The sequence below is a fragment of the Juglans regia genome, chromosome 14 (genome assembly GCF_001411555.2).
Source record: "Juglans regia cultivar Chandler chromosome 14, Walnut 2.0, whole genome shotgun sequence".
In the NCBI taxonomy this organism is placed as follows: Eukaryota; Viridiplantae; Streptophyta; class Magnoliopsida; order Fagales; family Juglandaceae; genus Juglans; species Juglans regia.
The window spans coordinates 11,922,791-11,935,057 of record NC_049914.1 but is presented as its reverse complement, the minus strand read 5'-3'; the positions used below and the strand labels follow the sequence as shown (position 1 = coordinate 11,935,057).

The 12,267-nt window shown below is 35.8% G+C and overlaps 2 protein-coding genes across 2 annotated transcripts; both read left to right on the top strand.

Moving 5' to 3' along the window:
* The first annotated feature begins 1,987 nt into the window (after positions 1-1,987).
* Positions 1,988-3,150, top strand: LOC108990050 (fasciclin-like arabinogalactan protein 12). The gene has a single exon (XM_018963897.2). The coding sequence runs from the start codon at positions 2,080-2,082 to the stop codon at positions 3,016-3,018; it is 939 nt and encodes a 312-aa protein (XP_018819442.2). The 5' UTR covers positions 1,988-2,079; the 3' UTR covers positions 3,019-3,150.
* A 1,591-nt stretch (positions 3,151-4,741) lies between these two features.
* Positions 4,742-5,428, top strand: LOC108990097 (fasciclin-like arabinogalactan protein 11). The gene has a single exon (XM_018963947.2). It carries the CDS (start codon positions 4,742-4,744, stop codon positions 5,426-5,428), a length of 687 nt encoding a protein of 228 aa, XP_018819492.1.
* The last annotated feature ends 6,839 nt before the right edge of the window (positions 5,429-12,267 follow it).

The following is a 12,267-nucleotide window of genomic DNA, read 5'->3' as shown; positions in this document are numbered from 1 at the left end:
TTTTAAATTCTTAGATTTGATCTAACAATAGAAATTTAAACATTGATTTAAATTAATTTAAAATTTAAATAATTAATATATAAATATTATATTATACATAAACTATCAAATTTAATTTATTAAATATTAATCTTCCATCATTAAATAAATGATAAAATTTTACTAAATATTTTTAAGAAATTAAAATTATATAAATAATTAGAGTCTTAACATAATTTAAATATGATAATATTCTTAATTAACTAAATTCGGTAAACGTGCGTGGAGAAAATGTTAGTTTTTAGGTTTTATATTACAACCCTTCATCTTTAATTTTCAGATTTAATCTAACGATAGAAGTTTAAATATTGATTTAAACTAACATAAAACAAATAACTAAAATATAAATATTCTACCATACACTTAAAATTAACTTTAATTTATAAAATATTAATTTTTCATCATTAAGTAAAAGATAAAGTTTTACTGAACATTTTTAAGAGAATAATATTATATCATACACTTAAAATCAACTTTAATTTATAAAATATTATTTTTTCATCATTAAATAAATAATGAAGTTTTACTAAATATTTTTAATAGAAAAAAACTATATAATTATTTTAAATTTTTAATATAATTTAAATTCCATAATAAATGATGAATATAAATAAATAATAATTTTACTCATATACATTAGATTATTTTAATATTAGAAATTATTATTTATCTATTTTTAATTAGGCAGACATGGCAAACGTGCTTTGCACGTTAGCCACCGCTAGTGTGTATATATATATATATATATATATATATATATATATATAGTGTTATATATATTTTAAAGAAAATGAAAATAATACGTTTTCTTTTTAACTTTATACCAATGCTCTTGGAATGGATTGCGAGGAATGGCTATTCCCCGAGATCAATAACTATTCCTTCCCCTACAAATGTAACCAAGCAAAATAATAGCAATAACCATTCCTCTATTGTCTTCCGCGAACCAAATGCTTCCTCCTACTTCTCTAAAATCTCCTCATCAATATGTCTAGCAGTTTGATCATCAACTCTATAAAAAATAATGCTATCATTTGCGAACATTGGAGCCCCTCGGCACACTCTAATCCTCCTCACAAGCTACTTATTATTATCTGTATATTTTAACAAAGTAATAAGACCCTCAGTACATAAAAGAAATAGGTAAGGGAATAATGCATCCGTTTGCCTAATTCCCTAGTAGGTAGAATAGGTTCATGAGACTCCCCATTAACCAAAACTGAGAAAGAAACTATCTTCACACATTGCATAATCATCTTCACAAAAACATTGCTAAAAGGATTTTCTTATAAATTTATCAAATATATCAATTTTTCTTTAAAAGAACTTTTAGCATCACTACAAGAAAAATAGACTTTTATGACTAATTTATTACAACCAAAAGGCTATTTATAACTAATTTTAATTGTAAATAGTCATTTAACTGGAATTAACTAGTTGTAAATAAGCAGTTTTTTTGTAGTGCATATTAAACAATTAAAAGAACTTTTTAGATGTAAATTGTCGAAATATGTAGTTTGAAATTCACATTAAACAAAAGTAGATAATTCAGAAGAGTTTAGGGCAGTTTTTTCAAAAAGAGAAAGAAAAAGATGAAGATCAGAGAGATCCATTAATCCATTCATGTGTACACCTGTTACCATAAATCCTATCCCATCCGACCTCTTGCTTTCTCCAAAGAAGTATGTGAAAAGGCCGAGGCCGCAATCCCGCTCATTATTGGCTGCAGATCCAATTGAGATCCCCTCTCTTTTTCGAAGCTACCTTCCCAAGCAAAAAGTATTTGCAAACCTCACATTCTATCCATTATCTCCTCTACCTTTCCAAGACAGATAAGCTGCATGCAGCTTAGGATTTGTAACTAATAATTGTACCCTTTCACCTAATTACTTCACTCTCTCCAGGCCTGCCTTTGTTATAAACTCCCCGGCCTCCTCTCCACCTCAAATCAACCACTCCTGCAAATACCATCTTGCTTTTCCAAATATCCCACTTTAGCACCAATCTTGTATTTGTAAAACACTAAAAGGATCAAAGATCATGACCAAATACGCCGCCTTTTCCCTATCAATTTTATTTGTTTTTCTCTTTCATGGTATTAACACTTTAGCCCAGCCCACTGCTCCTCCAGTCCCGCCAGCCGTGGCTCCAACCCCGCCAACCTTGGCTCCAGCCAAGTCAGCCACGCCTCCTGCCTCACCCGCCAAGCCTCCAACCCAATCAGCCAAGGCGCCTGCCCAGTCAGTCCAAGTACCTGTACAAAAAGGTTCTATTGATGTCACAAAAATCCTTGCAAAGGCCCGTGGTTATTCAGTCTTTATCCGCCTCTTAAAGAGCACTGGACTTGCTGCACAACTATACGGACAACTCAACAGTTCAAACAATGGGTTTACCATATTTGCACCTACGGATACCGCATTTTCAAATCTCAAACCAGGCACTATAAACTCTCTATCTGACCTACAAAAGACCCAGCTTATACAATTTCACATCTTGAACTCCGTGATTGGTCTATCCAACTTCCAAACTCTAAGTAATCCAGTGCCAACAGAGGCCGGTGACACTAGCGCCGGGGAATTCCCACTAAATGTGACTACTGCCGGCAACCAAGTGAACATCTCGACCGGCCTTGTGAATACCACAATGGGTGGTACAATATATTTTGATAACCAGCTTGCGATATATCGAGTGGACAGTGTGCTTCTTCCACTAGATGTTTTTTCTCCCAAGTCTAAAAAAGCTGCAGCACCTAAACCAGAAATGTCAGAATCAAATACTACAGCCACTACTGCCGATAGTCCGTCAGGGGATGGTGCTGCTGCTGCTTCTGCCGCAGCTTCTGCTGCGGGTGCCGCAGCTTCTGCTGCTGCCGACGCCGCCAAAATATTTGCATCTGATGCAGTGAGCCACAGCAGGAAGGGAATGTTGTTACCGGTTGGAATTGTTGTGGTTGCATTTTGTATGGCGAAAGGAACTTGATGGCGTAAGAGTATCAGCTTGATCTTCTTTGCCGGGATCCAATTTGTTCTTGATTTATCATTGTTGGGTTGACCAACATCGATCGTGGGCTTTTAAAATAATTTTGCTTCTTTAATTTCCTTGTCCCATGCATATTATGATTTTTCACCATTTCTTTCTCTTTTTTTCCCTTTTAGTTTTGCTAAAGTTGTGCACTTGGTGATTTTGTTTTTGAAAAGTGGCATTCTATCATTTTATTTTAATCATCATCCTTTTAAATCTTTTAATATATACAGCTAGCCTTGTATGATTGAAAAATTATTTCTAATTATTTTCTTATCTTTCAATCATTATGATGATATGAAGACCGACAACCTAAGATCAAAGGAAAGCTTTTAAAAAAGGTCACAGTAGAAAAAGTTTTCTACTTATTCAAACACAACAATTACTCCACATTATTTGGTAGATTGTTTTTTTACTCATGTCCATAGGGAAGCCAATATGGCTGGCTGCACACTGGCTGCACATTCACTTGCTCAGTATGCGAGAAATGTTGAGAGTATCAAATTACACCACTCTTCAATAAATTGATTATTATTTTTAAAATTCAAAACCATCAAATTAAAATATTAAACAAACAAATAAATAAATATTTTATTATATAATCGTGCAAAAGTTGTGTTATGTTTCACGAATTTGGGCTAGTTTTTGGAAAGGACTGCAACGCAGCTCATTTGATAATCATCATTTTATATAATCATTATAACTATTTTAAACTTTCACACAAAATATAAAAAAATAATTTAATTTTTTATAAATTACAAATCAAAATTATATTCTAATAATATTTTATTTAAATCTGTTGTTAATAATCTAGTTAGGATCTGAATTATAACCGGATCATTTACACTAAAGCCCAACCCAAAGAGGGAAAATCCAGCCCCAATTCATGCTAGGTAGGTTAGTATTTTCAAATCCAGTATATATATCCATGTGCGGGCTTTTTAGAGGGCCCGACACTAGCCAGCCTATGATTGCATGCTAATTAATAAGCCTCTCATGATCTTCTTGGTTCCTTCTCATGTATACCCGTCGCTAGCTACAAATAAAGCAAAGCAATCACATTCATCATCATTATTTGCCCGCTCATCCAATTGAGATCCCCTCTCCTTTTTCCTGCCTTCCCACGCAAACGCAAACCAGTTGCTATAACAGCAGAATCTCACACTCTGTCCCATTCATTTATGGTTTATCCACCTCATCTCCACGACACATTAGCTGCAAATAACTAAGGATTTCTAACTACAATTGTTCCTAATAGATACATCATATCTCAATTAGAAGAGAGATCGATACATCATGTAAACTACAGTATTTAATTTAATATAATACTGTTTAATTAAATATTTTTAAATTATTATATGATTTATTTTATGTTTCTATTTTTCTTTTACTTTAACTTTATTTATTATAAGAAAATTGTTTATTAATGACAGGTTATTTTCTATAAAAATGATTACTTTTTATTAAAATAAATCTACTTTTATCGTAAATAGTTATTTTTGCCCGAAATAATCCGTCGATTTTTGGTTGAAGCACTCAAATTCAAACGAGACACCGACTATACTCCCAAATAGCCTTAATAAATTCACCTTCCGCTTCTCACAAATGTCAAACACTCCTGCAACGATCACTCTTCGGTATCCAAATTTCCCAAGCAAAACAAAGCCTGTAAATTGCGAAGATGACCAAACATGCTGTCTTTTCCTTCTCACTTCTACTCATATTTCTCTTCCGGTACTACTGCACCACAGCCGGTGCCCAGGCTCCCGACATCACCAAAATCCTTGAGAAGCCTGGCCGGTTCACGATCCTGCTCCGTCTCCTAAAGAGCACCGGAATAGTTAACCAACTCAACGGGGAGCTTCAGAAATCAAACACTGGTTTTACCCTTTTTGCTCCACCGGACAAAGCATTTTCGGACCTCAGATCAGGCAGCATTAACTCTCTAAGTGACCTCCAGAAGGTCCAACTTATACAGTTCCATATCTTAGCCACTTACGTCACTCTACCAAATTTCCAAACTTTGGGCAACCCGGTGCCGACCCAGGCCGGAGACACCAGCGCAGGTGCGTTCCCACTAAATGTCTCCTCCTCCGGCAATGACGTGCAGATCTCCACAGGCGTTGTGAATGCCACAGTGGGCAGTGTAGTGTATTCGGATAATGATCTGGTTGTGTATCAAGTGGATAAAGTGCTTCTTCCTCTGGCAATTTTTAGTGACTATGAGCCTGATTCGGTACCGTTGGCGGAGAGCAATCCTCCTGTTTCTGCTAAAGTAGACAAATCTGCAGGTGTGGTGAGTCTCCCCATGCATGGAATGCCGGTTTTTCTTGGAATTGCAGTGAATATCGCAGCGTTGGCTTTGTGACCAAAGCAGCTTGAAGATATGTTGCAGTACGATCGAGTTGGGATACTTAATTTGGGTGCATGCAGGCATGGGGTTCCAATTTTCTTCTTGTGTATGTTTTTGGCTGAATTGCATAGATAGAGCGGGCGTGATTGACTCTCGAGTGCTTCCTTTTGTATTGCCAATGTGCCATCTTTCTCTCCTCCTGAAATTCAATGATTTTTCTTTCTTTTCGAAAAAGAGAAAATCTTTTTCTCCGTCCTTTCTCAAAATCGACCCGAATAATTTGTGGTATCACTTTATCTTGGTAAGCCTAGACTGTTTGGAATCTATTATTTCATGGGTCCAATAGGAAAAATTTTCCGGCCTTGTTTGCTAATTTAAGATAGCTACTCAGTTGATATTAAAGGTCTATGCCTGATTGACGTAACATTCGAAACCCACCTCCCCCAATCAAAAAAAAAAAAAAATAGCTATTCAATTGTTTCTTCGGTTTTTAAGAATATTTTTTGAAAAAACTAGAGAAAATTACACTTTAACAACTCATTTACTACTGCTTATTTGATTATTAGACAATCAAAATTGTACGTCCCTTATCCTTCCATATATATTAGTAATTATTTCATTATTTTCTCATCTAGGATTCAAGCGGCCTTAATTTTCATTGTCCCACATCTTTTTTCTTCATTTTTAATGGTAAAATTCATTAAATTATAATTTTAGGTTAATGATAGACACATGATTTTCCCAAGAAAAAAATTGGTCTTAAATCGTCCATTTGAATAAGAATCGTGATAATTATACAAGTGAATCATAGTGTAACACCCCAACCCCGAGGGTCCGGAGAATTAACTCATAAAACCTGATAATCAACTCTAACAAGGCTAGAGTACTTCCAAATTCAAGAATTTATCCATTTTCCCAAACCTCAAATCGAACGTATATACTTCAATTAAATAAATCAAATAAACTCATCTATCCAATATTCAATCCAACAACCCAAATAAAATCAACTCTTCTTCATGTCTCAAATAACAACTAAAAATAATATAACATTAACATAAGTATCCATAAACCGTCTAAATCCATTGAAGCAAACTTAAGAAAGATAATTAACCTCCAACACCAATACTAATATCATGAGATACCCAACAACAAAACAATGCTAATCTTCTCCATAGACTCTAATACTGATCTTCAGCTGAGCCATCGATGTCATCTGAAATATTATGAAGATTAATGGGGTGAGTTATCAACAACTCAGTAAGCAGAGAGCATATACTAGCATGTAAACATGAGCATTTATAACATTTGATAAGCCGAACAGAACATTTACTTTCAGAATGTAGAAACAAAACTTGTACAAAAAACATTAGAGCGAAATTTTCAGAAAAATGAACTTATTCCAAAAATAGAATCCGTTGACATTTCTAAACTGAAACATTATAATCTTATCTTCATTTAATATCACATTGGGACAATACCATGTTTAACCCCCGTGGTAGGGTTATAAACCACCATTATACCCGTGGCTGGGCCATATTCCATGTTTCACCCCCGTGGTAGGGTTATAAACCACCATTATACCCGTGCTTGGGTCTTAACAGAAACAGAACGGATTTCATCGAAAATCCGATTACAATCATATACAGAACCAGAACTTCATGCCAAGGTTTTCAGATGACACATCATATCAAAACAAAACACTGAAAGGCTTCAGATCATTTCACATGTTCGAGATAAACATAAACAAAATATTCTCATTTGTTCATAACAAAACTTTTAGAATTCCTTATTCGCTCTTTTACATAGTTCAGAAAAAAAGTGCACAAAACTAGCTCATGTCTACACCAGTCATGACAGAAAATACTTTCTCATATATTGAATTTATGCATATGCAGAAAAAAGAACATCTGAGGTTGTTTTCAGATCATTTCTTTTCAAAAACAAACACGTTTATTCTCAAAGTCAACCTCATTTTATTTCTTTTATGCAAAACTAGTATATGAACCCCGCTTACCTGGACTTCTTAGCTTTTCAGAAATTTCTTCAAAAAATGTTGAGTCGACTAATAATCGTCACCTATAAAAAATAATCACACAATTTCCGTAAGTTTTCAACCAATTACGGATTTCCATATTTAAGCCTAAGCTTCTAAAATAATCTATCTTAATTTCTCAAAACTTAAAAATCCTCATAATCCCAAAGTATATCATTACTTCATAAAATCACCAATATCCACCACAACCCACGTCATACACAAAACACCAATATTTAAACCCGAACAGCCAACAAATCTCATAGTCTAAACCAATCATACTAACAACTCCATCACCCAATCCAATCAACCCCGTTACTCCTCGGACTCAGTCCGGCAAAACCAACCAGCAATTAAAATACAGTGTAATGTGCTAGTGCAAAAATACATTAAATTCACGAGAATTCTTTGAAAAAAATACTTACATTGCTATATAATGATTTCCGAAGGATCACGAAACTGAAAAAGGCGACGTCTGAGCAACACCACAGTGTAAAATACACTGTGGCCGTGGGTCACAAATACCCACTTTTCAACGGAGACAAACGAAGACCCCAAAATGATAGGGTAGGGCCTAGAGAGGTCGGTGAAGCCAATGGTGGTGGTGGTTTGCCGTGGATGACGGCGCAAATGGTGGTTTAAGGCCAAAAACGTACAAATCGGAAATGGACTTGGTGGGGCTTCACCGGTGACGGATCGGAGCTGGGGTTGGGTCCAAAGGGTTGCCAAGAGGTCAGGGATGAAGTGGTAGGAAGATGGTGGCCAAAGGTGGCGCGACGGCGGCGCGCAAAGGAGGTGAAGGCCGCGGCTTCAAGCCGTGCGTGGAGGCTAACGGTGGCTCGGATGGAAGTGAGGTTGGTAGGGTGAGGTCGCCGGCGGCAGGGGAACCAAATGGAGGGGGCGGTGTCGACCACGGCGGCTCGACGGCGGTGGGCTGGGTGGAGGCCGAAGTCGCACGGGGAGAGAGAGAGGGTCGGGCTCGCGCGGGAGAGAAAGAAACCGAAGGAAAATAAGGAGAAAAGAAAAAAAAAAAGGAAAAGAAAAGGAGAGGAAAGAAAAAAGAGGGAAAAAGAAATGAGGTCCAATCCTTATAACTTGGGTCACGAAAATGATCCAACGGAAACGATTTTAAAACCATAAGTTAAATAAAATAATTTAAACGTAATGGTAAAGTCAAATTGAAATAATTAAATCACCCAGTGATTAATTTAAATATTAAAAGCAATTTAAATGCATAACAATAAATAAATATCAAGAAAGCACACAATAAAATAATTTTCACCAAATTAACAAATTAAAATCATAGAAATAAACTCACTAAAAATCCAACCAATTTTAAAATAAGAGGATAAATTTTTGAATAAATAATAAAAATCCTTCAGTAAAAAATTACACTAAAATACGGGGTGTTACATCCTTCCCCCCTTAAAAAAATTTCGTCCTCGAAATTTGTAAGGTCAAACATCACGCTAAAGCAGGATGCCAGATACAACTCAAAACACGCTCGAAAAGACCATACCAACAACAACTCCCAACAAGCATGAGTAATGTTTTCTCAAGTCTATTTTCATAGGCAATTCCATCATACTCGTATTAGTCCCCCAGTGGCACAACACGTCCAGTATTCTTAGGGTGGCAATACTATCCAAAATCTCATCTTTCCACAAGAGCCTTTACACAACATCCAAGGAATCCCAATGATTATTACTATTTTCGTAACACGATCTGCGCTAACCTCAATCGACTCTTATGTTAAAACTCACAAACCTTAATTGAATTCTACAGGTTGGTAACCTATTAGCCACTTCCAAAGTTAAACATCAATAAACATTTTCATCATCCAGACCTATTATCTCAAAATCAACAAGAATTATATCCTAATTCCGCACCACCAAAAGTTTAATCTCTAATTCCTTAAGATCAGCATAAGGTTTGAATCCTTAAATATAACACAACATAATACCATTGAGTACGAGGTAGCTCAACGCCTACTAACCAAAAAACTCTCACCACATTTGGTAGAAAATTCTTTATCTCCAAAACCATGAACTATTACACACTTTCCTCAAACTCACTAAGAATTAATTCCTGGATCTGCACCAACTATTATCCTTAAATCTGCTATGGATCTAATCCCAAAACCTACCACTAAAACCTCGAATTAATAACAATTATTATCCAAACTGGACCAATACCTTCAATCCTCAAAGAAATAATTCCCTTAAAATTTCCTATATTAATAACTCAACTTCGATCAACCCCATTAATGGTCACAGATTAAACAGTCTCCAAAATAAATCAAGCTAACACTCCAAGCTTGCAGAATTAAAAAATTTCAATCTCATTATAAATCAGTCCTTCAAATTGCAATTCTAAGATCTTAAATTATATAAGAATCAATTTCCGAAATCTGTAAGATCGATGAACTTATATCCAATAATAAAACAATTGACTCCCAAAGCTTTCAAAATCTAAACATTAAACGATAACAATCATTTCTGAAAATCTGCAAAACCTTAAACTTTTGGTGAAATTTCCGTAAGTCTATCTTTAAAGTTTGTTGAACTTACAATCTTCTATTCTAAAGCCTCATGTCATACATCCATGAAATCGAAAATCTCAACTATCTTACTCCCCAAATAGATCACCCAGACTATGCCGTTCCTTTCAAACCTTGATATTATAAATGCACACCAAGTTGATAAAAGTTCAAGTTTACTCTGCTAAATATAACAAAAGCGTTCTCAGTCATACCATCATCCTGCCATAACTTAATCCATAACCTGCTTTTCAGCTTCGAACGAAACGAAAAAAACAAAATAAACTTAATAAATATAATAATATAATTTCAATTCAAATAAAATAAAATCAAACAAAACCAAATAAATTCAAGTTAAATAAAAATAATAATTTCCAATTAAACCTTTAAACTTTTCTGGTACTGCACACATGGTTTTACCCAAACTTAGTCATATCATTAATCAGCACATATATTCATTCCTACCATCTAATATTGTAAACCCGACATCGCTCTAAACTCTCTTTCGTCTTTAGAAATCTAACCTCAAAAATCTAAACCTTAAATTAATCTTATAAAGATTATCTCCTACAGTCCACCAAGTAAGCTTGTCGGATCTAAAATCCTTAAACCTCAAAATCTCGAAACTCAATCATAAAGTCTGTAAAATCTAAACCTCCAATATCCACATAATCATCTCTTATTCTTTAAAATTCTACACCTCAAATCTGAAGTTTCTTCTTAAACCCACAGATATCTAAACCTCCAAGGTTTATAGTATGCAGAATCTCTAACCTGGCTCTGATACCATCTGTAACGCCCCGACCCCGAGGGTCCGGAGAGTTAACTCATAAAACCTGATAATCAACTCTAACAAGGCTAGAGTACTTCCAAATTCAAGAATATATCCATTTTCCAAACCTCAAATCGAACGTAAATACTTCAATTAAATAAATCAAATAAACTCATCTATCCAATATTCAATCCAACAACCCAAATAAAATCAACTCTTCTTCATGTCTCAAATAACAAACTAGAAATAATAAACATTAACATAAGTCTCCATAAACCGTCTAAATCCATTGAAGCAAACTTAAGAAAGATAATTAACCTCCAACACCAACACTAATATCATGAGATACCCAACAACAAATCAATGCTAATCTTCTCCATAGACTCTAATACTGATCTTCAGCTGAGCCATCGATGTCATCTGAAATATTATGAAGATTAAGGGGGTGAGTTATCAACAACTCAGTAAGCAGAGAGCATATACTAGCATGTAAACATGAGCATTTATAACATTTGATAAGCCGAACAGAACATTTACTTTCAGAATGCAGAAACAAAACTTGTACAAAAACATTAGAGCGAAATTTTCAGAAAAATGAACTTATTCCAAAAAGAGAATCCGTTGACATTTCTAAACTGAAACATTATAATCTTATCTTCATTTAATATCACATCGGGACAATACCATGTTTAACCCCCGTGGTAGGGTTATAAACCACCATTATACCCGTGGCTGGGCCATATTCCATGTTTCACCCCCGTGGTAGGGTTATAAACCACCATTATACCCGTGGTTGGGCCTTAACAGAAACAGAACGGATTTCATCGAAAATCCGATTACAATCATATACAGAACCAGAACTTCATGCCAAGGTTTTCAGATGACACATCATATCAAAACAAAACACTGAAAGGTTTCAGATCATTTCACATGTTCGAGATAAACATAAACAAAATATTCTCATTTGTTCATAACAAAACTTTTAGAATTCCTTATTCGCTCTTTTACATAGTTCAGAAAAAAAGTGCACAAAACTAGCTCATGTCTACACCAGTCATGACAGAAAATACTTTCTCATAGAGAGGTCGGTGAAGCCAATGGTGGTGGTGGTTTGCCGTGGATGACGGCGCAAATGGTGGTTTAAGGCAAAAAACGTACAAATCGGAAATGGACTTGGTGGGGCTTCACCGGTGACGGATCGGAGCTGGGGTTGGGTCCAAAGGGTTGCCAAGAGGTCAGGGATGAAGTGGTAGGAAGATGGTGGCCAAAGGTGGCGCGACGGCGGCGCGCAAAGGAGGTGAAGGCCGTGGCTTCAAGCCGTGCGTGGAGGCTAACGGTGGCTCGGATGGAAGTGAGGTTGGTAGGGTGAGGTCGCCGGCGGCAGGGGAACCAAATGGAGGGGGCGGTGTCGACCACGGCGGCTCGACGGCAGTGGGCTGGGTGGAGGCCGAAGTCGCACGGGGAGAGAGAGAGGGTCGGGCTCGCGTGGGAGAGAAAGAAACCGAAGGAAA

Coding starts and splice junctions, on each gene's coding strand:
- LOC108990050 (XM_018963897.2), top strand. CDS start 2,080: ATGACCAAATACGCCGCCTTTTCCCTATCAATTTTATTTGTTTTTCTC.
- LOC108990097 (XM_018963947.2), top strand. CDS start 4,742: ATGACCAAACATGCTGTCTTTTCCTTCTCACTTCTACTCATATTTCTC.